At 43.8% G+C, this 26,894-nt stretch overlaps 1 protein-coding gene across 3 annotated transcripts in view; it reads right to left on the bottom strand.

The window, feature by feature from the left end:
• The window catches only part of ADAM11 (ADAM metallopeptidase domain 11), an 89,671-nt gene extending 66,979 nt beyond the window's left edge, over positions 1-22,692 (bottom strand). For all 3 annotated transcript variants that reach the window (XM_044299165.1, XM_044299166.1, XM_044299167.1), the window contains exons 1-4: positions 22,518-22,692; positions 11,761-11,948; positions 9,084-9,160; positions 5,288-5,351 (exon numbers count right to left, since the gene is read on the bottom strand). In XM_044299165.1, coding sequence (XP_044155100.1) covers positions 5,288-5,351; positions 9,084-9,160; positions 11,761-11,948; positions 22,518-22,575 — 387 coding nt within the window. In that variant the 5' untranslated portion in view covers positions 22,576-22,692. The remainder of the gene's footprint in view (positions 1-5,287; positions 5,352-9,083; positions 9,161-11,760; positions 11,949-22,517) is intronic.
• Between the last annotated feature and the right edge of the window lie 4,202 nt (positions 22,693-26,894).

Genomic DNA, 26,894 nt, shown 5'->3' with positions numbered 1-26,894 from the left:
ATTAAAGAAATTCTATCAGCTTTCGTATGCAGAATTTTTTGCCATATCTTGGATTTAGCCCTCAGCTTTGTCAGCAGGGGAATCAAGTTAAGTTGTAAATATTCCAGAGGTTTAGCAGAAACTAAAATCCCCAGGTACTTTATTGATTCAGAGACAGTTAGCTGATCATCCCAGTTACCTCGCAACTCGTCTATAGGAAGGAGAGCAGTCTTCTCCCAATTGATCTCTAGGCCAGACGGAGCGGAGAAAAAACCAACCAGATCCATTATACGAGGGAGACTAGTTTCTGTTTGCTGAAGGAAAATCAAAATGTCATCTGCGTAGAGAGATACGCGGTCATGCTTCCCCATTAAGCCGAAGCCAGCCACCTGCAAATCCTGTCTTATGCTGGCTGCTAAAGGTTCAATATAGATATTGAAAAGAAGAGGTGAAAGAGGACAGCCTTGACGGGTGCCTCTTCCTAGGAAAAAGCTCTCTGTGACCGTATCATTAATCCTGATCCTAGCAGTTGGGGAGCTATATAATAGCTGAACCATCGCCATAAATCTAGGGCCAAAGCCCATTTTTTTCATTACCGCCCAGAGAAAAGTCCACTCCACCCTGTCGAAGGCCTTAGTGGCATCCAGCGACAGGATGGAGCGGGCCCCACACCCTGGAGACTGAATGTTAATAAATAACCTGTGCAGATTGTGGTGAGTGCCCCTTTTTGGCATAAAGCCATTTTGGTCTGGGTGAATAATAGTTGATATAACCTGTGAAAGCCTCCTAGCTAAAACTTTAGATAGTAGCTTAGCATCTGTGTTTAATAACGAGATCGGTCTATAGGCGCTCATTTCTAGCGGATCCTTATCCTTTTTGGGAATTAAGACAATCAGAGCCTCCATCATAGTGCATGGTAGATTTCCTCCCTGTGTTGCCTGAGAAAGGACCTCTAATAGCTGAGGGAGAATCACGTCGCTATGCTTGCGGTAAACCTCATATGGAAGGCCATCCATCCCCGGCGACGAGTTCCCTGTGATGGATCCCAAAGCCTCTTGAAGTTCCAAAAGGGATAACTCCTCTTCCAGATATTCTACTTGGGCTTCATTTAATACAGGAAGTGAGATCCTCTCAAGAAACCGCGTCGCTAGGTCAGGCGGCAAGCCAGGAGAGGGGCTATATATCTGGGTGAAATATTGTAGGAAGGTGTCCCTGATTCCTTCAGGATCTGTTATAGTTTCCCCTGCTGTATTACGGATCGAAACAATAGACTGATTTTTCTTGCCTTGTTGTGAAATTATCCTAGCCAGCAACCTGCCGGGGCGTCCAGACTCCGAAAAATATTTTAAACATACACCTTTTTCAACATAAATGCCCAACTAAAAGACCATGGAGTGGAGAATTGAGCAGTCATGGTTGTTCCGTTATATCAATTACTGAACATTTACTGCCCAGCACACTTAATCTAAGACACCATCACACCACATGGCCCTTTTGCCATTCTGTGAATGGTCATACACAGGACAACAGATCATTGGTAAAATGCAAAGACAACAAAAATATCCTTGGCCCCGTTTCACTGTCTACATGTCCTCTGTGTTAGTACTTAACGTTTCATTATATAACGGGTCCAACTGTTTAAGTGGAGCAGAAATAATGATAAAACAATATCTGGGTCTCTCCACCTCCCACAGAACATGGCCTGAGGTAAACTGAACCTTCATTTATTAGTCCTGCCTCGGATGAAAGAGAACGTGCAAAATAAGAAGCTGAAGAGCGGCTTGAAGTGAACACTGACTTCTCTGTATGACCCATTTTATCTTGAGGGAAAAAGGATTGAATAACACAGATGTACTATGTAGATATATATAGATTACAGTATATTATGTTCACAGTATACACTGTATACGTATAGCAAAGGATAAAAGAAGAACATTAAAGGCCATTTCTACTGTAATAAAGCATTTCAATATAGGCATGCATTTGTGAGTGGTCCTTTTTACTGTCCATTTATTTCCTAAATCCAAATTTAATGGGGTTTCCCAAGACTTAAAGGGGTTCTCCAGGTTTTAACAATTGATGACCTATCCCTAGCATAGATCATCAATATCAGATCCGAGAGGGTCCAACACCCCACACCCTTGCCACCGGTACCGGAAATACGCACCAGAACTACACAGCTCGGTCCACTGACTAGTGGACAGAACTGGTTACTGCAGAACTGCACCCATTGTAGTGAATGGGAACAGTGCTGCTGTAACCAGCTCTGAGTACACCAGGGGATAGAGCAGTAGCAAGTTCCGGCAACAGAGCTACTACTGAACAGATGATTGGTGGAAATGCGGGGAGTCGTACCCCCACCAAACTGATATTGATGACCTATCCATGGTCTGTTGTTCCCTATGGTTACCATACAGGTTACACAACACTGTTAAAGGGATTCTGTCACCAGTTTTTGACCCCCACATTCAAAAATATGGTTATGTGCATGGAGCCCTTGTGATTCCTAATGTGGTCTTATAAGCTAAATCTGTAGGCTCATTTAGTGTAAAAAACATTTTATCTAACCTGTCATTCATCAGATTAAGGTGCCCAGGAGGATGCTCATGTCTCCAAGATGCCGCCCGCCGCCGTTCGTGCCCAGCTCCTCCTTTGCTGTCATCAGCGATGTGCCCAGCTCCTCCTTTGCTTTCATCAGCGATGTGTCCAGCTCCTCCTTTGCTTTCATCAGCGATGTGCCCAGCTCCTCCTTTGCTGTCATCAGCGCCGCCTGAGAATACTTTGCACCGCCTCCGGCTCTCCCTCACTCCCCCCTCCTTCTTCTCTAAGATCCCGCGCGTGCGCACAGGCCTGTGCCTGATGCGCCCGTGCGGACTTCTCCGTTCAGCTTCATTGAGCGAAGTGCGCATGCGCCGGCACTTCGCTCAACCTCCCGATGACCTGAACGCTGGCGCACGCGCGGGATCTTAGAGAAGAAGGAGGGGGGAGTGAGGGAGAGCCGGAGGCGTTGCAAAGTATTCTCAGGCAGCGCTGATGACAGCAAAGGAGGAGCTGGGCACATCGCTGATGAAAGCAAAGGAGGAGCTGGGCACATCGCTGATGAAAACAAAGGAGGAGCTGGGCACATCGCTGATGACAGCAAAGGAGGACCTGGGCACGAACGGCGGCGGGCGGCATCTTGGAGACATGAGCATCCTCCTGGGCACCTTAATCTGATGAATGACAGGTTAGATAAAACGTTTTTTACACTAAATGAGCCTACAGATTTAGCTTATAAGACCACATTAGGAATCACAAGGGCTCCATGCACATAACCATATTTTTGAATGTGGGGGTCAAAAACTGGTGACAGAATCCCTTTAACTTTCACATGGATAAGTAAGTGTAGGGATCTTATTTAAAAATGCTAAGAAAAACTACATTACATAAACTGTACTTAGATCTGCGGAAGTGTATTATAACTCCCTTTGGAATCAATTATTTTTTTCGTTAATTAAGAAATTACAGTACAACTAAAATGAACCAGGGGAAGGGTAGTACATTTTTATTGCTGAGGCAGGCAAATGTGCTAACAATTATGCTTTTACTCACAATTTTTTATTTTTTTTTTAGAATTTTAGAAACTGCATAATGGGAAGACCTTTGTATAGGGGGTGCATGAACAAGCGTAGGTATAGTGACAGTAGACTGAAGATTATATGATTCATACAAAAATAAAGCAAGCATTCCACTGAATCACTGGAGTCTGAACTGAAGGCTCAAACTGAGCAGCTAAGGTCCCAGAACTTCTAGCGTAAAGTATTTTTAACATACAGAAAAATATAAAGGATCTTTGCAAAATATAGGGGTTATGTCATTGCATACATGATCGCATATTGCTGGGGGCCAAAGCTATTTTTGGAAAGAAAAAAAGAATTGCTGTGTCATATGGCTTTTTTCAGGGCTGCCTAGTGGGGCACATGGGTGGACTGGCTATAGATCCCCGTGAGACGATGGCCAGAGGGCTATCCGAGCCCTCTTCACTCCTACTGGCCAGGTACGTAATGATCCAATACTCTCAGTGTTAGAGAATGAAAGCTAGGAGAATCAGGTAACTATGTACCTGGCTGGTGACTGTAGGGGCCCTCCTGAATTCAACTGTACTGCTCTCCTCAGGACGGTGATACAATTGAATACCAAGGTGTGGCATGGAAGCCTTGACCCGCTGTTCACCATCATAAGCCACTATATGAGGCAGTGTAGAAATGGGGCAGGGACGCAGGCATCTCAGGCCGCAGCTGAAAACGTCTGTGGCCTGCACCAGAGATGGCGATTATGAACCAGACTCAAGTATTTTACTGTTTTCTTCTTTCCTTGGCGACTTAGGAAACAGCCTTAGATTGTGAGCCCTATTGGGGACAACAAGTGATCATAATATCTGTAAAGTGCTGTGGAATATAGTAGCGCTATATAAGTGCATAAAATAAATAAAATACTACTGGGGGCACTATAGGGGTCATTAGTAGGGGAAGTCTAGGCAGCATGCTGAAGGTAGAGCTGGCTTGGTGATGTGGCCCACATATCACCTCTTAAGCCCCCTGCTCCATATCTTAATTAGAGACAAGGGAAGGAGGAGGACAGAATGTGGCAACTATTGATGGCCACCACAGAGGGACAGTATATTGTGCTGCACTGTGGTATTTGGTTCTTTTGAGATGGTATTCTGTGCTGCACTGTGGTATTGCTGACCCTGCCTATTTGTGTTGCCCCACCTTCTGACAATTTGGAGCTGCCTAAAACATCAAGGCTACTTTTAGGTTTTTCCGGGCCAATTTAAGTTCCATTGTATCTATAAAAAGCTGAGCAGAGATGACAGGAGAACTAAAGGTCCCCATACATATTAGTGTATTGTCGGCTGAACCTGCTGAGAACAGTGTGTTCGGTCGACGTGTGTGGGGGGATTTCGGGGAAGAGAAAGATTCTGAGGATTGAATATTTTTGACCAATCCTTTTGTTCTCCCAGGAGATAAGCTGCTGCAAGAAGTGTCTGTCAGCCACTTTCTCCACCCTCCGCATTCAATACTCATGTGCGTTCATTCAAACCGAATGTGTATGTGTATAGGGGAGTCTGGAGAGACAGCTGTTCTCCAAACGACAGCCACTGAATGTGTTTTGCCGCCCTAAGGAACATGTTGTTTTCCACTTCACCTAAGGAGGTTAACATCAGCCAGACTCCTGACAACAAGATAAATGCTGGTAAATCCTGTCAATATGCCATCAATGTCTGTCATGAAACATCCCCTTTAAGAATACATATTGAAACACTCACCAGCACACGAGAATTGTTGTTATCACTGTAGTGGATTTCTATGTATCCAGAAGACAAGAGATTACTAGGATAAGAGAAAGATAATGCACAGTCAGGCAATTATTGCAAAAACAACAGACTTCAGTCAAAAGTAAAAAATGAGCTATCTCATACTGCTTACCTATGCTCTATCTATCACGCAGTCAAGGACCTAGTGAAACCCATCACACCATCTTTAATTACAACTTGTCTGCAGAGAAAAGTTTTTAAAATCCTTACCGTCTTAAAGTTGCATGGATTGGCCGCTCTGGAACCTGGCCATGCGAAGCGCATCTCTTTGGAAATCCTTAATCTGCTGACATCACGTCAATTAGTCAGAATGCCAGGTTTCTGGTCTGGTCTATGGACAGGCAGGTCGCTTCTGCAGAATCCAGATCACCTGCGCATGCACCAGGTAGACGAATGGTTCTGGCCCTGTCCACAACACCTCTAACGTCCTGGCTGTGAAAACCTGGTAATCTGGCTGAAGGACATGATGTCGGTGGATGTAGGATTTCCAAAGTAAGGCATGTCATATGAGCTCAAGAGTGGCCAATCCAGGCAACTTCAAGACAGTACTGTATATTGGAAACTTTCCCGTTGGGTCCCAGAACACCCCTTTTAGGCTTTGTGTTGTTACTCCCACAATACAAATTTCGGCAGGTGAGGGATTGTGTCAGTCACATGCAAATTACATTCTTTTAACAAAGGTCAACTGTTTATTACAGATAACTGGAATCCTCCCAGGGTAGAGAATTTGTTAGGGTATGTTGAAGCCTTCACGGAAATATTACCTGTTACCATTATTAAATGATGTGCGCATTTTTCTTTAACCATTGTCACTGTACATAACTAGAGAAGAGTGAATCGATTCTATAGAATCAGATCTTAGAAAAAATTGGAATATACAGTCAGGTCCATAAATATTGGGACATCGACACAATTCTAACATTTTTGGCTCTATACACCATCACAATGGATTTGAAATGAAATGAACAAGATGTGCTTTAATTGCAGACTGTCAGCTTTAATTTGAGGGTATTCACATTCAAATCAGGTGAACGGTGTTGGAATTACAACAGTTTGCATATGTGCCTCCCACTTGTTAAGGGACCAAAAGTACTAGGACAATTGGCTTCTCAGCTGTTCCATGGCCAGGTGTGTGTTATTCCCTCATTATCCCAAATACAATGAGCAGATAAAAGGTCCAGAGTTAATTTCAAGTGTGCTATTTGCAATTGGAATCTGTTGCTGTCAACTCTCAAGATGAGATCCAAAGAGCTGTCACCACCTGCAACTCTCAAGATGAGATCCAAAGAGCTGCCACCACCTGCCCCAGGATCCCGCAAGTAACTGTTTCCAATGAAGAAATAATAAAGAAGCAACCTGAAATAGCAACTTCGGTGAGTGCCGCACATCTTTATTCATCTTCTCTACATTGTTGCAACTATCAGTGAAGCAAGCCAACATTAGGCTGAAAAAACAAAACAAACCCACCAAAGAGATAGCAAAAACATTAGGCGTGGCCAAAACAACTGTTTGGAACATTCTTAAAAAGAAGGAACGCACTGGTGAGCTCAGCAACACCAAAAGACCCAGAAGACCACGGATAACAACTGTGGAGGATGACCGAAGAATTCTTTCCCTGGTGAAGAAAACACCCTTCACAACAGTTGGTCAGATCAAAAACACTCTCTATGAGGTAGGTGTATGTGTGTCAAAGTCAACAATCAAGAGAAGACTTCACCAGTGAATACAAAGGGTTCACCACAAGATGTAAACCATTGGTGAGCCTCAAAAACAGGAAGTCCAGATTAGAGTTTGCCAAACGACATCTAAAAAAGCCTTCACAGTTCTGGAACAACATCCTATGGACAAATGAGACCAAGATCGACTTGTACCAGAGTGATGGGAAGAGAAGAGTACGGAGAAGGAAAGGAACTGCTCATGATCCTAAGCATACCACCCCATCAGTGAAGCATGTGGTGGTAGTGTCATGGCGTGGGCATGTATTGCTGCCAATGGAACTGGTTCTCTTGTATTTATTGATGATGTGACATCTGACAAAAGCAGCAGGATCAATTCTGAAGTGTTTCAGGCAATATTATCTGCTCATATTCAGCCAAATGCTTCAGAACTGGACGGCGCTTCACAGTGCAGATGGACAATGACCCAAAGCATACTGAAAAAGCAACCAAAGAGTTTTTTAAGGGAAAAAAGTGGAATGTTATGCAATGGCCAAGTCAATCACCTGACCTGAATCCAATTGAGCATGCATTTCACTTACTGAAGACAAAACTGAAGGGAAAATGCCCCAAGAACAAGCAGGAACTGAAGACAGTTGCAGTAGAGGCCTGGCAGAGCATCACCAGGGATGAAACCCAGCGTCTGGTGATATCTATGTGTTCCAGACTTCAGGCTGTAATGGACTGCAAAGGATTTGCAGCCAAATATCAAAAAGTGAATGTTTGATTTATGATTATTATTATGTTCAATTACTTTTGGTCCCTTAACAAGTGGGAGGCACAGAAGCAAACTGTTGTAATTCCTACACCGTTCACCTGATTTGGATGTAAATACCCTCAAATTAAAGCTGACAGTCTGCAGTTAAGTCTACATGCACACGACCGTATGTGTTTTGCGCTCTGCAAATTGCAGATCCGCAAAAAATGGATGATGTTCCGTATGGCATCCTTTTTTTTGCAGATCCGTTTTTTTTTTGCGGATCCATTGTAATAATGCATATCCTTGTCCGCAAACTAGAAAAAAATAGGACATGCACAATTTTTTGGGAGGAGCAACGGAACGGACATACTGATGCGGACAGCACACAGTGTGCTGTCCGCGTTTTTTTGCGGACCCATTAAAATGAATGGGTCTGCATCCTAGCCGCAAAAAAAAAAAACGGATCCGACACGGAAACAAAATATGGTCGTGTGCATGAGGCCTTAAGCACATCTTGTTCGTTTTATTTCAAATCCATTGTGGTGGTGTATAGAGCCAAAAATGTTAGAATTGTGTCAATGTACCAATATTTATGAACTTGACTGTAAAGAATCAGAATTTTAGATGATTCAGTTTGGGAATATTTTTGGAGAGAAAGTCACAGCTTTTCAGGGTAATTGAAGCACTTTCAATTCAGGCTCAATCAATTCTGGTCCGAATTGAATCAGACCTAAATCAAATTTATAGAAATTCGATCATCTCTTTATATAACATTTTAAGATAGAAAGATAGGCAGAAAGAAAGATATTAGATATGAGATAGATATCAGACAAAGATAGATAGATATAGACAGACAGAAATAGATAGACAGACAGACAGGACATAGATGGCTAGATATAAGATATATAGATAGATGGATAATAGGTAGATAATAGATAGATAGATAGATAGATAGATAGATAGATAGATAGATAATAGATAGATAGATAGTTTTCCATAGAGGGAAAAAAGATTACCCATGCTGTTATGTGTTCTGCCAGGTTTTGAATGTGGGAACAGATAAATATTTGATCGTATCTCATACACTTCAATGCTGAAAGTATGGGAGGAGAATCTAGAACATGTCCTACTTTCCGCCTTCCATGTTCCTTCATGCATTCTGTAAGGAGGCCTTTATACAGTACATTGGCTGCACTTTGTGGACATTGATCCCTATGTGTGTATATTGTACAATTCTTCATTCCCCTCCATTTAGTAGACCAAGAAAACACGTGCCAGACAGACCCAGATTCAGGCGGATGCAGGTAAAGGGGGAATATTAATTTACACTCACTGGTTAAGTTCCAGGTCCAGAATAAATTCTTTCTTGAAGGCTGGCACCAGGAAGCTGACACTGGCGAGGTGAGCCGGCTGCACAAAAGTCAAAGAGAAAACGTGAAATCAGGCAGTAATTATGTCTCCTGAAAAGCAGAGACGCAGGGATCAGGACAGAACTTTTTACATTTTTAAAAAACATAAATAGCCTGAATGCCATAAAACAGCTGGTTTAAAATAGAGTGACTGAAGAATATCATCAAAGGTGTCAAACATAAAGCAAAATGAATGAATCCTCTTCACTTCCTTCTTAAAGGGGTTATTCCCATATAATTAATGTAAAAAATGTTAATCAGGAAAAGAAAGTCAGAACCAGCCCTGCACCTCACATGGATCCAGAGATCGTCCCACTTCATAGTTGCCAACTGTCCTTGACATTCACAAACCCCGTCCATAAGTAGTTGTTTCTGGGTAGGTTCTGGCATTCCTGGGGGCTCGGCTTATATGCCCAATTTTACCAACTGAAATGTTGGTAAGTATGCCATTTATTGTTCTAATTGCTCTACTAGATTTATTCCAAGCTGGCAGCTCAGGGGGCTTGTCTCTTATCAGGGGGTGTATCCTTTTCTCAGTAGGCATGTCCTTTCTGCTGCAGCTCTCTCCCTGTAACTGCCACAGCTTCTAAAAGAAGATCCAGTTGGTGGCAGTTAAAGGATGGAGCTGAGCGTGTGCATCCACCTCAGTGATGTTACTCAGGTGGACAGAGAAATAAAAAGGAACAAAACAAACTGCAGTTGGCGCTACACTGGTTTTATACTATATTTTCTACATGCAATTGCAAATGTATTGAGATTCAGGTGCTGGCTTGAATAATTTTGAATATTTTTCGTTGGACAATCTCTTAAGGTACCTATAGACGTACACCTGCCAAACCCAGCACCGGAACAAGCGTCACAGCCAGGGAGAAGGTGAGTTTTTTTTTTTCTCCCTGGCTGTGATTCTGTCTGCTGTGATTGGATTGCGGCACAGCCATGGAGAAGTAGACTCCCATTGAGAAACCCCGGCGTCTCCTGGCACAGCGGGGCGTACAAGCGGTATTTTAAAAAAAACAGGGTGGCAGCATCAGCAAGGAAAGGTATTTAAATAAACTAGAAAACTCCCATGAAAGGTGCTCTTTAATATGTCTGATCCTTTGCTATTACAAAAGATGATCAGCTTCCATACCTGTCAGCCCTGCCCTGTGTGCTTGTGGGGTCGGAAGGAATAGCTGTTAGCCAAATGTTTGTTTGATCCAACAATAAAGAGATCGAATCCATGCCCCCCGCCCCATGGTATTAAGCAGCAGCTGTCTTTACTGAAACATCACGAATGGGAAAGATCTTGTCTACCCAATGCTTTCTTGAGGCCTACAATGTATGTTTGGCTGACAGCTATGTTAAGTGTAGGGCCACCTTTAGCTAAAGGGCCCAGCATATTTCTTAAGGGACGGCCATAAGGAACTACAGTACATCAAAAGGGGTTCAAAGAAGGGAGGAAAAACAAAGACAATTCTCAGCCCTTGGCCTAGCACTTCATAAAAACGGGGCCTGTCCTGCACATTATAATTCTTCTGTGTGGCTCATGGCTACACAGCTAAGGACCATTGGACTGTGCAGGCCTCCAAAGAAGATCTCCAGAGGAACATGTTACTCTCTAATCACAGGTCACTGAAAGAAGAAACCTTATATACATGCAGCCTGTAGATGTGTTGCTCTCGTCTAGTTGCAATCTCATAAAGTTATATTAAACATAAGGTTTTATCGTATTTGAATGTGAAATGAGGCCAAACTTTTAATGAGGATTTGTGAATAACATGGGACATGTGGCGGTTCTCACACATTCTTCTTCTAACATCTGTGTCCTGGAATAAAGCCCAAAATAATGAACCAGAAGAATGATACAAATTGTATCAACGAGCATGAAGCAAAAAAGTGTTACACCCACAAATTAGCTATCTATGGAGGCATCAAATACTAAAGGATAGGGGTGAAAACTACACAGTTAGGTGACCAAACACTCAACGGTCTCCTCCATGTCCATATTTCAGTGCTAACACAACTGACTGAATGAAGTTTAGGTTACTCTGCATCCATCCGTGTCTATATTCACACTTTACATTTTGATGCAGTCCCCCCTCCCTCATAATTGAGAGTGGATCAAAAAAGAGTTGCAAAGATCCATCTGGAGCTCAGTATGCCTCTGAATTTATATGGAGACACATTGGATTTTTACAAATTCAGCACATTCCATATTACGGAGGTCCTTTCCTCCAGGAGCAGTGCTAATGGAGGCAAACAGACCCACAGAGGCTATGTACGCCACAAGACAGGATTGTCTAAAAAATTGTCTTTATTTTTCCCCTCTTGGGCATGAGCTGTGTCTGGTATTGCAGATCAGCACCATTCATTTTAGTAAGGCTAAGCTCCAATACCAGGGAAAGTTCATGGACAAAGGGGCGCTGCTTTTGGAAATAAAAAGCAAATCCTTACTTCTAAACCCAAAATGCACCATAAATAAGTAATCTCCCCTCAAGACAACAATTCGGGACCTTCACAGGATAACATGGTCTTTTTGGCAATCTGTGTTTGCTCTGTAGATACTGAAAAGCATGACCAAATCCAGGTGTAGGAAAGAAGAATTAAAAATAGGACACTTACTAGATTAGGGTTGCCGTCATTTCTGACCTGGGTGTCCAGCTGGTATCTTCGAGCTTCTGCTCCTGATGTCCGCCCAATTAATCGACTAGGGTGCGTGATCTGGGGAAGTTCCAGGGTCTGGTGCCATTTGGTAACAGACTGAGACTGACCAGTATCAGTGGGGGAAGTAGAATTTTCTAGAGGAAGCCCTAAAGTAAAGAACATAGAGGAATATATAGTTATGAGTGGTGACTCCTAGAGGCTTTCAGTATCAGAAGTGCTCCTCACATTATGTTCAGAAAAGATAAAACCCTCCAATTAGACCTCTTTTTCTTTTCCGTGTGTCCATTTTTTATCCTCTGTGTGTCACCCATATTCCTTGGACAATGCTAGGCTATAAATTAATTTCCAGAGGATCTCCTACCAATTGTTTGTGAAAACCACAGACCAAACACTTATGGCATCCGTGTTGTGTCTATGGTTTTCATGGATCCATAGACTATAATATGCGTAAGGGATCTGTGATCATGGACAAAAAAATAGGGCATGCTTGCGTGGTATCAACAGTGACCCACGGTCCATGGAAAACCACTGCTGTGTGAATACACACATTAAAGTCAATGGGTATGTGTGCTATTTGTGGAGGTGATGGACAGCACATGTCTGTGATTCACTGACGTGTGAAAGAGGCCTTAGTGATGGAAATGTGTTCACAGACTTCATTTGCCAAGAGAACACCGTTGTATGTCCTAGATGAGCTGGGATTTCATAGTATGGAATAGTGGAGAAAGGGGGCATGGTGGCAGGGGCTCCATGGAGGACGTCCAAGTATTGATCACTACTCAGTTGAGCTTAGTATTATCTAACAGGGCCCCTCATCCTGCATACCTCACTGGTAGACAGTGCCTGCAAGGGATCGGTGTTGTGTAATGTAGGACGTTTATCTATACGGTCATGCTGGTACTTGGTAGTGGTGTGACTCTGTCAAGGATTCCTAGATTACTGAGTCTGCTGCCACACCTGCATTTACTATCACTCTGGAAGGACTGGACTAACCTCTTGAAACCTTGAAACACTTGTGGATGTGGTTCCTTTAACCTCTCCTGACATGAGTTTTAGTAACTACTTGAATTCCCCATGTAAGAACAATTCTGGATCATCTGTTCCCTATGTGATGTGCCACTCCTTTATTATTCCTTCTAGAAGTCATGAATGAAATGCCAGCAGTTTGCTATATAGGTCCATGTGGGTGTTAACAGTTAGGGCGTGTCCCTGCACAGTCTGACCCTGGCAGCACTGATTAGGTAGTGCCAGACCATGCAGGGACACACCCCTATCTTGTAACACCCAGGAGGAGCTTTTTTGAAGATTGCTGTCAATTTATAAATATCTAGCAGGAATAATAGAGGAATGGCACATCAAAGAGTCATAAGAATAGATGCTCCAGAATTACATGCAATTACATGCAAGTCGTTACTAAAACAGACATGTCAGGAGAGGTTACAGGTCCTCCTTAAAGCCTGGCTCAGTCAGACGTTTCAAGTTACATCCATAAAAAAATGGGCCTATGACATTCTGTGGGGATTTCAATATGGCATCCAGGTGCTTCTGTTTCATTCCCACTCCCATATACAGTACAGACCAATAGTTTGGACACACCTTCTCATTCAAAGAGTTTTTTTTTTTTTCATGACTATGAAAATTGCACACTCTTGGCATTCTCTTGATGAGCTTCAAGAGGTAGTCACCTAAAATGGTTTTCACTTTACAGGTGTGCCCTGTAAGGTTTAATAAGTGGGATTTCTTGCCTTATAAATGGGGTTGGGACCATCAGTTGTGTTGTGGAGAAGTCAGGTGGATACACAGCTGATAGTCCTACTAAATAGACTGTTAGAATTTGTATTATGGCAAGAAAAAAGCAGCTAAGTAAAGAAAAACGAGTGGTCATCATTACTTTAAGAAATGAAGGTCAGTCAGTCCGAAAAATTGGGAAAACTTTGAAAGTGTCCCCAAGTGCAGTCACAAAAACCATCAAGCGCTACAAAGAAACTGGCTCACATGCGGACCGCCCCAGTAAAAGGAAGACCAAGAGTCACCTCTGCTGCGGAGGATAAGTTCTTCCGAGTCACCAGCCTCAGAAATCGCAGGTTAACAGCAGCTCAGATTAGAGACCAGGTCAATGCCACACAGAGTTCTAGCAGCAGACACATCTCTAGAACAACTGTTAAGAGGAGACTGTGTGAATCAGGCCTTCATGGTAGAATATCTGCTAGGAAACCACTGCTAAGGACAGGCAACAAGCAGAAGAGACTTGTTTGGGCTAAAGAACACAAGGAATGGACATTAGACCAGTGGAAATCTGTGCTTTGGTCTGATGAGTCCAAATTTGAGATCTTTGGTTCCAACCACCGTGTCTTTGTGCGACGCAGAAAAGGTGAACGAATGGACTCTACATGCCTGGTTCCCACCGTGAAGCATGGAGGAGGAGGTGTGATGGTGTGGGGGTGCTTTGCTGGTGATACTGTTGGGGATTTATTTAAGATTGAAGGCATACTGAACTAGCATGGCTACCACAGCATCTTGCAGTGGCATGCTATTCCATCCGGTTTGCGTTTAGTTTGACCATCATTTATTTTTCAACAGGACAATGACCCCAAACACACCTCCAGGCTGTGTAAGGGCTATTTGACCATGAAGGAGAGTGATGGGGTGCTGCGCCAGATGACCTGGCCTCCACAGTCACCGAACCTAACCCAATCAAGATGGTTTGGGGTGAGCTGGACCGCAGAGTGAAGGCAAAAGGGCCAACAAGTGCTAAGCATCTCTGGGAACTCCTTCAAGACTGTTGGAAGACCATTTCAGGTGACTACCTCTTGAAGCTCATCAAGAAAATGCCAAGAGTGTGCAAAGCAGTAATCAAAGCAAAAGGTGGCTACTTTGAAGAACGTAGAATATGACAGATTTTCAGTTGTTTCACACTTTTTTGTTATGTATATAATTCCACATGTGTTAATTCATAGTTTTGATGCCTTCAGTGTGAATCTACAATTTTCATAGTCATGAAAAAAAGAAAACTCTTTGAATGAGAAGGTGTGTCCAAACTTTTGGTCTGTACTGTACGTGAATGAATGAGTAGCAAAAAACTAACAAGAATAGTGGACACTACTATTTTCTTGGTATGGACCAACAGCCTGTGTTGAAAAATGGACATATGAACTGCACCACTGATCTTAATGGATCTGTAAGCAGTCATTGTGCAGTCAGAAAATTCTCTTGTGTGAATCGAGTCTAGTGGGACTTTCATTCCTGCTGCAGCACTAAGGCAGCAGCCCCAAAAATCTTAACCCTCAAAATAGAAGTTCCAGCACTGAACTGCTTATAAAATCCAAAAATCTATATTCCATATTGTTAAAACCAATAATGTGGTTGAGATTTGACTATGAGTAAGGGTGCATGATGCCTGAAACGAGTCAACCCTATGTACTGTCCCATCAAATCCATTTATAACTATATGGAAAAAGATTTTTGGATTTAATAGAGTGGAGTGCAGGACCTTCTGTTGTTGAGGACACTGGCTGAGACCTGTTGTCGACATGTGGACTGTGCTTCTTTAGTTTAGGGTAGTTTCACATATGCGGCACAAAATCTGTCAGGCTGTTCCTGCAGAGAACAGCCTGCCGGAGCTCTCTGGATCCGGCGTTACCAGACAGTAATGAGATCCGGACGCAAACTGCCAAATATGCAGAGAATTGACCGGACAAAGTGCGTCTGATCTCTTGCCGCATATGTGAAACTAGCTTAAGCTAGATAGTGAGCTGTTCCTTTTTTAACTTTGTACAGTTGTTACGTAAATAATATTTATAAATTTCGGATAACTTTTAAGAAAAAGCTGCTATGTGTGTATAGATGAATGATGGCATTATATCTGACCATTATATGACTTGTAATTGCCATTTTTAGCCGTTTTCCCCTCTGTGGGCTCGGTCTCTAATTTTCAGTTGTCTCTGAGCTGATGGGTGGAGACTAGATGTAATGATGTCTACCTACAGACTACACATAGGGACAGGAGATTTTCCCTCCTAACTCTCATTATATAGGACATTACAATGAAGTGCTGAGCAGCGTTGATGTGAATAAAGCACTTTGGGTGATGTATACCACTTATTATGAGCTGCTGAATTATGTCCCTCTCTCTCTCTATTTGTTCCTTACTGAATGCAGCTCAGTGCTCCTCCCCTCAACTCTCCATAGAGTTCTATGGGCCTCCAGCGAGCAAGGCATTCCGTCTATTAGGAGAAATTTGACACAGAGTTTGGAGAGAAAATTGGTTTTAAAAAAGGAGGGGGGAGAGAACAGCTGATAACTCAAGAACAATGCATTTTTGTCTGATAAGATATATTACAAAGTTTCATGCCTGTACTATTGATTTATGCAAAGCTGTGTGAAAGTATTCCCTTCTATCGGTACCTTGCTTCTTGCTAACATACCAAATATAGGAACCTAGGCATAGGAATATAATACCGGAATAGCCGCACTGCCTGTGCCTAACAGATCCCATTCACTATAATCATTCAGGTCCATCAGGTTTTAGGATGCATTCTGGCATTCAGCTGGATAAAATACCGCTGTGTGCACCAGTCTTTTGTCCAGCAGAATGCCAATGGACCCCATTATAGTGAATGGGATCCGTCTGGTAGTGTCCCACATTGCCTGGATACGGCAATTTTAGCATTCTGCTCCTATGCTGTAACAGAATACTAAAATTCCAATCACAGATGAGGATGAAGCCTTAGAATATACTGAGTTGCCTGTTACCATGGAGATGCATTGTGTGAACTGGAGCTGTAGAAGGAAAACAAACAGAAATGACCTATTGCAAAGTTGTCTTCATTTTAGTGCCTCCTGTCCAATATTTTTTTTAAATCCCCCCCCAACAATGGTACCTGTGAAGAGATCCATACCTCCCTGCTCCATGCTGCTCTGTTTCGGCTCCATGGTTTCCAGGCTGTCTTCACTAATCCTTCGGTCCTCACCTGTCAACTTCTGCACAGCCAAGGTCATGTGTGCCACTGCAATCAATGACTGGCCTCAGCAGTGTCCCAAAGCCACACGTGACTTAGCAGTGATGTTTCGCTTGAGGATACGTCACCGGTAAGGACAGACATTGGCCGCAGCGACACTTATAACCATGTCCATGCAGGAGGTCAACAGGTGGGGATCAGAAGTGCCATTAAGACAGCTGGGAGCCACAGAAATGGAATAGAGTGGCTGGGTCCAGGTAAGCATATTTCCCTTCACAGGTACCCTGGGGCGGGGGGCGGGGGTTAATTTTAAAAAATCCAGAACAACCCATTTAAAAAATAGCTTTTTAAATGGGTATTCCCTTCTCATAATGCCATCACTTTATAATAAGTGGTTGTTTCACCTCTATGATAGAAACTATGATTCGAATTCTCTGGCCATGTCACAGTCTTTCCCTGTACAGTGGCACCAGCTGAATCAGTGCTGTAGCTTTTATGCTCTCAGCGTTTTGGGGGGGCAAGAGGTCCAAGCTACTTATCATAACTTCATGGCAATGAATTTAACAGATGAGAATACCCCTTTAAGCTTTATTTATATAATACCAGAACCCTGTTCAAACCTCAAAGGTGTTGTGCAAGAATGTGTACTTGGCCACACCTGTAAAGGGAAGATTACTTACCTCCTTCCTGGCGCTGGGTCCCCGCTCCTTCTCCTCCTGGCCTGTGATGCTCCGCTGGGCTCCTTCACTGAAAACATCTGGTTTGACGCCACCTGCTTCCAATCACTGGCCACACGGTGACTGGATCCCCTGGCGTCACGTAACCATTTGTCATGAGGCAAGGGCAGCAGGTCACTGCCGTGGCCAGCGATTGGCTGCAGCCATGTCAAACCAGATGTTTACAGTGAGGGAGTCCAGCAGAGCATCGCAGGCCGGGAGGAGAAGGAGTGGGGAGCCAGCGCCAGGAAACAGGTAAGTGATCTTTCCTTTACAGGTCTGGTCAACAGGGGGAGATTTTAAACGCCTTTTCCCCAAACAAACTTGCACAACCCCTTTAAAGTTTTTTTTTTTGGGGGGGGGGGGCTTTTGGGGGGGGGGGGGGCTTTTTATAAAACCTGCACTTTCTTCTGCCTTGTGAAGGAAGGATTGTGTGGTTCTTACCCATCTAATTGCGCTGCCACACTCTCCGCTGTATTTACTCAGGGCAGAAGAAAGGCTGGATTTTTTAGGCAACAGACCACCTAAGTACTAACATGACTTATGTACCCAAATTTATAGTCATGTCATTGAGACAGATTAGATTGTTTGGGCATTCATGTTGGGACCCCACAAGTGCCATAATTCTGACTCATGGTTGCTCATGCATGGGTTAAATTTACTAGTGTGATTGCACCTACAGCTTGTCGTAAAATGCACCACATTTTGATGCATTTCTGGCACATAATGTTGCATCAGGCCCATTGCACATCTGTTTCGGCTTTAACAAAGGCCACGGCTTAGGATGCAACGTTTGCCAAAAATGTGCCAAAATGTTCGTGCCAACTGAGCCAACCAATTTAGTTCCAAATGTTGGACGAAAGTATCCTGTAATTCACAAATGTATTATGCAGCATAATACATTTGGTGCATCTGTAGACTGCCTAAGTTTGGGTTATCTCCATTTTAAACAGTTAATCTGCCACATTGAGTTAAAGAAGTCCTGGTCAGAGGCAAAGAATATTGACTGTCTATTGAATGCACTGATAACACCTCCCCGTGTACAACTGAAGTCAGAAAAAGCTGAGATATAAATGTATGAATTAAACGTTATACTGAATCTTTTCCCACAAAACTATATATAAATCTGCTCAGCTCCTCCTGCTCTATAACAACATGCTGCCTGCAGATTGCACTGCATTTTCTCTTTAAAGCTACTCCACCCATTTTCAGCCAGCTCATTCAACATGATATATCAGTGGGTAATAAAACAAAGAGAAAAGCTTTACTCACCTGCGCAAGGTCCCTCTGTTCCATGTCACATCCATCATTCACATAATGTTCAGCCAATTACTGGTCTCAGAAGTCGGGTGCCGTTCATGCACTCGTGACAGCTGAGGCCAGCAATTGGCTGAGAGGTCTTATGAACAATGGACGCAACATCACTTTCAGTCCAATGGGTACTGGAAGCCCTGGAGACTGCCACCACAACACTGAAACGGAGGGACTTTTAGCAGGTGTGTACAGTTTTTTTCTTTGCTTTTATAAGACTGTCTGCTCCCCTGCAGATTTTAAAAACTATCAGAAACACCTTAAAGTCCCTTTTCACATCACATACAGAAGATCCATTTTCTTAGACGTCTGTTTAGATCAAATGACGGATTGCATTGCTGCACAGGGGACATATTAAACAGTTCCTAATACATACAGCGGGGGAATTTATTATGATGGTCACTTTTAAAGTCAGTTTTTCTTGAGTGTGTATTGCCGTTATTTGCACCAAATGTCTCAAACGTCCCTTACAAACTACGTTACTATGCTAATCTTCCCTACGCCTCATTAAAAAAGCTTACCACTCACTGGATTGAGTAGTGTAAAAGCACAAAAAGAATCCCAAAGTTTTGCACAAGCGAGCCCAAACAGTTGCAAAAGTCCTCTTTTCTGACTTTTCAAGCCAGAATTCTGGCATGCACTGCTTTATACATCCCCCTGTATCTTCTTCAAGCAATGTTTCCTCTTCCTCTTGTGCCACACTCTGATTTTCTGATCCAAAAAGACATGGGAAAGCGGACAGGAAGCTTGTTGTCTAGGATCAGAAAAAGGGGTCTGTAGTTTGCCCTTAGAAACAGCACCATTGTTGTCCACTGGCTATGTCTAGTATTGCTGCTCAGTCCCATTGACTTAAATGAAGTGGCCCCCCTAAACTGGACTTAAAGGGGTTTTCAGGTTGTGAGAAGATATCCCCTATCCACAGATCCTATCACTGATCATGAGATCAGGGACCCCATGCCCTTCGGGGGCCCCTGAAATGAACAGTTCAGCATGTTGGGCATGATTGCTGGGGGAGGACCTTCACTGATCCAATAGTTATCCCGGCCCTATCCTGTGGATAGGGGATAACTTCTCACAACTGGAATACCCTTTTTACCCATGGGCTATACTACTTCCCATATAGAAAAGCTCAGTTAATGCAGCAGTGTCCTACAATACATGCATATTCCATCTCCACGTTATACTTTTCCCAGTTGTGATCAAGGGCAGACATATGCCACTCGAAAGGCATACAGCAGCCTTGGCTCGATGGCACATACGCCCCAAACATGATGTGAAGAGAGCTGCAAACAGACATAGGTTTTTATCCCAGTGAAAGTTCTAACAAGTGCTTTCCGAGAGGCTAACATGGACAAATGAAGGTCAGATATCCTGTCTGTCGTGGATCTGTTCTTTACAAAAGCCTCTTTATTCACAAGATGACTCCTGCCCTATCATAAATGGGATGACCACAGAAGGCCTCCACTCTATGCTGTAGTCCGAGAAGAACTGCACCCACCATTGAACATGTATACATAAATCACTGGGGTTACAGTGGCATTTTCATCTGGTAATGGACTGTTTCTGGGGTGTGGATGGAAACTAACCACAAGTCATAAACTATCATTGATTACTATGGGAGCACATAGGAGCTCCGTCCTTTACGAGATGAGACAACGAGGTAGAAGCAACTAGAGAGAGATAAATGTAAAATCTGTGATCGAGACTTGGAAACTATCCTGAATACACTTGATCAATCCTTGGTATTGTTACTGCATCCACTTGGATAAGAAGTTTGGATACTTTAATTAGCTGTCCCATGAGGAGCACAGAGAACAATCCCCCCTTGTAAGAAGCTTCCCACCCTCCCACCACAGCATCTATCATCTACCTGATGCATTGCAGTATATCTACTGATACTACAGAAAGCCTGATGATGGCAGGAAAGATGGGGGAAGGGTGTTATGGTCCCTTCTTACTCATATTGGAAAATATGAGTAGGGTGATTTATAAACTAGGGTTACATGGTGCACAGATTATGTTGGTGATCCTACATAGATCTCATATCTGATGGTGGTAATTAGCATCTCAGATCCTTACAAGCATTCCTATTAACCTAGATTGCTCCAAGACAGCTTGCACCTCTCCACTGATGATGCCAATGCAGAGAGATCATGTAATTGCTCTCATCAGGGAAGATGGCAATGTATGATGAGAAGGGAGGGATGATGATGGAATGGATGAGCAATGAAAGGAGTAAAAAAAAGGTGATGAAAGGAAAAGGAGATATAGCAAGGGAAGTGACAATGGGTATAGGGAGCTGGAGGGTCAGTAATCCCCAGTACACTGGGGTGAAGGGCCAATATCACAGATGTATGAAGGTGCATACAGGCAGGAGAGGCAATAGTCACAGTTATATGGAGAGGAATGATCAGTAAGCAGAGTACACTGTGCAGGCTGGAGATGAAGCAGATGTTCTAAGAAGCATGCAGGAGAATTATCCAATGGATGCAAGGAAGGAGTATAAGACAAATAGGGTACAGGGTGTAGGCACAGCACAATCAGGGGTACAGAGTGTAGGCATGGCACAATCAGGGGTACAGGGTGTAGACATGGCACAATCAGGGGAACAGGGTGTAGGCATGGCACAATCAGGGGTACAGGGTGTAGGCATGGCACAATCAGGGGTACAGGGTGTAGGCATGGCACAATCAGGGGTACAGGGTGTAGGCATGGCACAATCAGGGGTACAGGGTGTAGGCATGGCACAATCAGGGGTACAGGGTGTGGGCATAGCACAATCAGGGGTACACGGTGTAGGCATAGCACAATCAGGGGTACAGGGTGTAGGCATGGCACAATCAGGGGTACAGGGTGGAGGCATAGCACAATCAGGGGTGCAGGGTGTAAGCATGGCACAATCAGGAGTGCAGGGTGTAGGCACAGCACAATCAGGGGTACAGGGTGTAAGCATGGCACAATCAGGAGTGCAGGGTGTAGGCACAGCACAATCAGGGGTACAGGGTGTAAGCATGGCACAATTAGGGGTACAGGTTGTAGACATGGCATAATCAGGGTTACAGGGTGCAGGAATGGAACGATCAGGGGTGCAGGGTGTAGGCATGGCACAATAAGGGGTACAGGGTGAAGATATGGCACAAACAGGGGTACAGGGTGAAGGCATCGCACAATAAGGGGTACAGGGTGTAAGCATGGCACAAACAGGGTGCAGGAATGGCACGATCAGGAGTACAGGGTGCAGGAATGGCACGATCAGGGGAACAGGGTGTAGGCTTGATGTAGATCAGGAGGGTACAGGGTGCAGGAATGGCATGATCAGGGGTACAGGGTGCAGGAATGGCACGATCAGGGGTACAGGGTGCAGGAATGGCACGATCAGGGGTACAGGGTGCAGGAATGGCACGATCAGGGGTACAGGGTGTTGTGTAGGCTTGATGCAGATCAGGAGGGTACAGGCATGACAGAACAAGGGGTAGAGAGAAATCCATAGAGAACTATAGATACAAGGAAAGGTGTAAAGCAGCAGGTAGGTGGCATTGTAGAAGACAACATGCAGTAGAGATGGGGGAGATGCTGCTGCTGATGGTCTCCACTGATGGCAGATGCTCCATTGGCTCAGTACTACAGATGTGAAGAGGGTCACCACAGGGTTAGGGTGAATGGGGGAAATTAGGGCAGATGTCAGGGAGCAGAAGCATCACCTCCTCCCCCTCTGCGGAATAACACTCACCCAGCTCTGACATGGCACAGATCACAGCAGCTACAACCCAGAGCAGCCCTAGACGCATCCTTCATACATAATCACTCAGCCCCGGGCACAGGGGACAGGGCAGTGGCAGGAGGTGGCAGTGGACATGAGCCCGGCTCCTTTGTGTGCCTGTCACCATCGGGCTGCAGTGTGCAGGAGGTTGGATGCTGGCTCTGCAGTGTGGGGAGATCCAGTATTACCATAGAGGAGACACGTGAGGAATATTTCCCTCCTCCTCCACCTTCATCTTCATCATTCCTCTCCCTTCCCCCTCCCCTGCACTCAGCCGCTATACCTATCAGTCTGCTCCCCTATGTCTCCCTCATCCCCCTCCATTATATCAAATACACACTGACCGTGCAACCGGGATCCCGATAATAATCACTGATACATCGACAGTCCACAGAAAACCTGCTGCTCAGGCACGGACATGACAGGGAACTGCATTAACCCTTAGTTTGGTGTAAGATGCCAAGACCTTCATGAATGATACAGTCAGCTTCTTATAGATTAGACTGTGGAGCCCCATGTCATGGTGAGATGGAGTCTGAATATTACATTTCTGCACAAAAAAAAAATATAAAATTTTTATTTTATATAGCGTTGTATATGAATCAGAATTGGCCACCCACCATTGTAGCAAAAAGATGGGTTCAAGTGGTCATTATATAGGGTCCATATGCACACAAATTTGCACTAGTGTAATATGACAGGCTCATGCACTTGACAGTATCCTTTTTGCAATCCGCGAAACAGGGATACCGACCGAGCGCATGCCGCCCTTTTTTTTTTTTTATTCTTACAGAAATGTCCTATACTTGTCTGTAAAAACTCCAGAATAACCACCCTTTTTTTTTACCCCGTTTTTTGAGGCATCTTTTACAGGTGTTTATTTTTTAAATAGTGTGATTGCCCGCTAGCCTTTTCTTTATGTTGTTTTTACCTATAGAGATGAAGATTCCTGAAAGAAAGCCGTATTTTGCTCACATTTGTTCTAAAAAAAAAACTTGCATGTGTGCTTTGCATCACACTTAGGGCTCGTTCACACAAACGTTTTTTGCGTTCCGTATACAGGCTGTTTATTGTGTTCCGTATATGGTCCGTATACGGAACCATTCATTTCAATGGGTCCGCAAAAAAAACCTGAATGTACTCCGTGAGCATTCCGTTTCCGTATGTCCGCAATTCCGTTCCGCTAGATTTTGAGTCTTGTCCTATTCTTGTCCGCAAATCACGGTCCGTGGCTCCATTCAAGTCAAGGCTCCATTCCGCAAAAAAACGGAACACATATGGAAATGCATCCGTATGTCTTCCGTATCCATTCAGTTTTTTGCGGAACCATCTATTGAAAATGTTATGCCCAGCCCAATTTTTTCTATGTAATTACTGTATACTGTATAGGCCATATGGAAAAACAGAACGGAAAAACGGAACCGAAACGGAAACACAACGGAAATAAAAAACGGAACAACGGATCAGGAAAAAATGGCCCGCAAAACACTGAAAAAAGCCATATGGTCGTGTGAAAGAGGCCTTACAAACTGTTTTACAAACTTTTCTAATCTTTTTACACTTCGCCCAACAAAGGGGCATGGCTTGTGGGGAAGGCATATGGCTCCTTGAGAAAGTAAAACTACACCAATTTATAGTTAGTTGGCCTAAACTTAGTTCAGGCATTTATTTTTATTTTTTGGAGTTTTATGAGTTTTACTTAAAAAAAAAAGTTTGTGCTGGTGCACAGATAGAATTTTTGGCCTATGGACAGAATTCTAGCAGAAATCTCTAAATGTATACGAATAGTAAATTTGTCTAATATTAAGGCTGTGATTTGTATTCTTAGATAGTGTAAAGTACGACACTATTAGTAACAGGGTTGCCAAGCAGAATTTTTATTTTTTCTGGACAACTTATCCCAAAATCATGGACATCCAACATTTTTTTATGGACAAATTGAAAACCATAATAAATGATAAAGATTATAAGTATAACTCAATTTACTGTGACCTGTAAAATGCTGATACAGGACATGCCTATTTTTTTTCACGGACGCAGGAAAAAAATCTATTTTTACGGACTGTCCAGAAATTTCTAGATGGTTGATAACCCTGATTAGTAAATCTGCCCCAGTGTGTCTTACTACTAGCATTTTCTTCATGGTGTTTTTCCCCTACAGAGAAGGTGATGTGAAAGAGCCTGAAAGCGCTCCAGCATGCTATGTTTCTGAAAAGACACCAGAAAGGCAAAAAACACCACTTAATGAACAAAAATGGAAGTAGAAAAAAATCTGACAGCTCTCCTGTGTGGTGTAGTATAGAGGATCTGTCAGCTCTCCTGTGTGGTGTAGTATACAGGATCTGACAGCTCTCCTGTGTGGTGTAGTATAGAGGATCTATCAGCTCTCCTGTGTGGTGCAGTATAGAGGATCTGCCAGCTCTCCTGTGTGGTGTAGTATAGAGGATCTGTCAGCTCTCCTATGTGGTATAGAGTATTTGTCATCTCTCCTGTGGTGTAGTATACAGGATGTGTCAGCTCTCCTGTGTGGTGTAGTATACAGGATCCGTCAGCTCTCCTGTTTGGTGTAGTATAGAGGATCTGTCAGCTCTCCTATGTGGTGTAGTATAGAGGATCTGTCAGCTCTCCTGTGGTGTAGTATAGAGGATCTGTCTGCTCTCCTGTGTGGTGTAGTATAGAGGATCTGTCAGCTCTCCTATGTGGTGTAGTATAGAGGATCTGTCAGCTCTCCTGTGGTGTAGTATAGAGGATCTGTCAGCACTCCTGTATGGTGTAGTAAAGAGGATCTGTCAGCTCTCCTGTGTGGTGTAGTATAGAGGATCTGTCCACTCTCCTATGTGGTGTAGTATAGAGTATCTGTCATCTCTCCTGTGTGGTGTAGTATAGAGGATCAGTCAGCTCTTCTGTGTGGTGCAGTATAGAGGATCGATCAGCTCTCCTGTGTGGTATAGTATACAGGATGTGTCAGCTCCCCTATGTGGTGTAGTATACAGGAGCCGTCAGCTCTCCTGTTTGGTGTAGTATAGAGGATCTGTCAGCTCTCCTATGTGGTGTAGTATAGAGGATCCGTCAGCTCTCCTGTGGTGTAGTATAGAGGATCTGTCAGCTCTCTTGTATGGTGTAGTAAAGAGGATCTGTCAGCTCTCCTGTGTGGTGTAGTATAGAGGATCTGTCAGCTCTCCTGTATGGTGTAGTATAGAGGATCTGTCAGCTCTCCTGTGTGGTGTAGTGTAGAGGATCCGTCAGCTCTCCTGTGGTGTAGTATAGAGGATCTGTCAGATCTCCTGTATGGTGTAGTAAAGAGGATCTGTCAGCTCTCCTGTGTGGTGTAGTATAGAGTATCTGTTATCTCTCCTGTGTGGTATAGTATAGAGGATCTGTCAGCTCTCCTGTATGGTGTAGTATAGAGGATCTGTCAGCTCTCCTATGTGGTGTAGTATAGAGGATCCGTCAGCTCTCCTGTGGTGTAGTATAGAGAATCTGTCAGATCTCCTGTATGGTGTAGTAAAGAGGATCTGTCAGCTCTCCTGTGTGGTGTAGTATAGAGAATCTGTCAGATCTCCTGTATGGTGTAGTATAGAGGATCTGTCAGCTCTTCTGTGTAGTGTAGTATAGAGGATCTGCCAGCTCTCCTGTGTGGTGTAGCATAGAGGATCAGTCAGCTCTCCTGTGTGGTGCAGTATAGAGGATCTGTCAGCTCTCCTATGTGGTGCAGTATAGAGGATCAGTCAGCTCTCCTGCGTGGTGTAGTATAGAGGATCTGCCAGCTCTCCTGTGTGGTGTAGTATACAGGATCCGTCAGCTTTCCTGTGTGGTGTAGTATAGAGGATCTGTCCGCTCTTCTACATGGTGTAGTATAGAGGATCTGTCCGCTCTCCTATGTGGTGTAGCATAGAGGATCAGTCAGCTCTCCTGTGTGGTGTAGTATAGAGGATCTATCAGCTCTCCTGTGTGGTGCAATATAGAGGATCTATCAGCTCTCCTGTGTGGTGCAGTATAGAGGATCTGCCAGCTCTCCTGTGTGGTGTAGTATAGAGGATCTGCCAGCTCTCCTGTGTGGTGTAGTATAGAGGATCTATCAGCTCTCCTGTGTGGTGTAGTATACAGGATCTGACAGCTCTCCTGTGTGGTGTAGTATAGAGGATCTGTCAGCTCTCCTGTGTGGTGTAGTATACAGGATCTGACAGCTCTCCTGTGTGGTGTAGTATAGAGGATCTATCAGCTCTCCTGTGTGGTGCAGTATAGAGGATCTGCCAGCTCTCCTGTGTGGTGTAGTATAGAGGATCTGTCAGCTCTCCTATGTGGTATAGAGTATTTGTCATCTCTCCTGTGGTGTAGTATACAGGA

This window comes from Bufo gargarizans, chromosome 6 (genome assembly GCF_014858855.1).
Source record: "Bufo gargarizans isolate SCDJY-AF-19 chromosome 6, ASM1485885v1, whole genome shotgun sequence".
In the NCBI taxonomy this organism is placed as follows: domain Eukaryota; kingdom Metazoa; phylum Chordata; class Amphibia; order Anura; family Bufonidae; genus Bufo; species Bufo gargarizans.
Note: the sequence above shows the minus strand (reverse complement) of the source record. Positions and strands in the feature narration are given on the sequence as shown.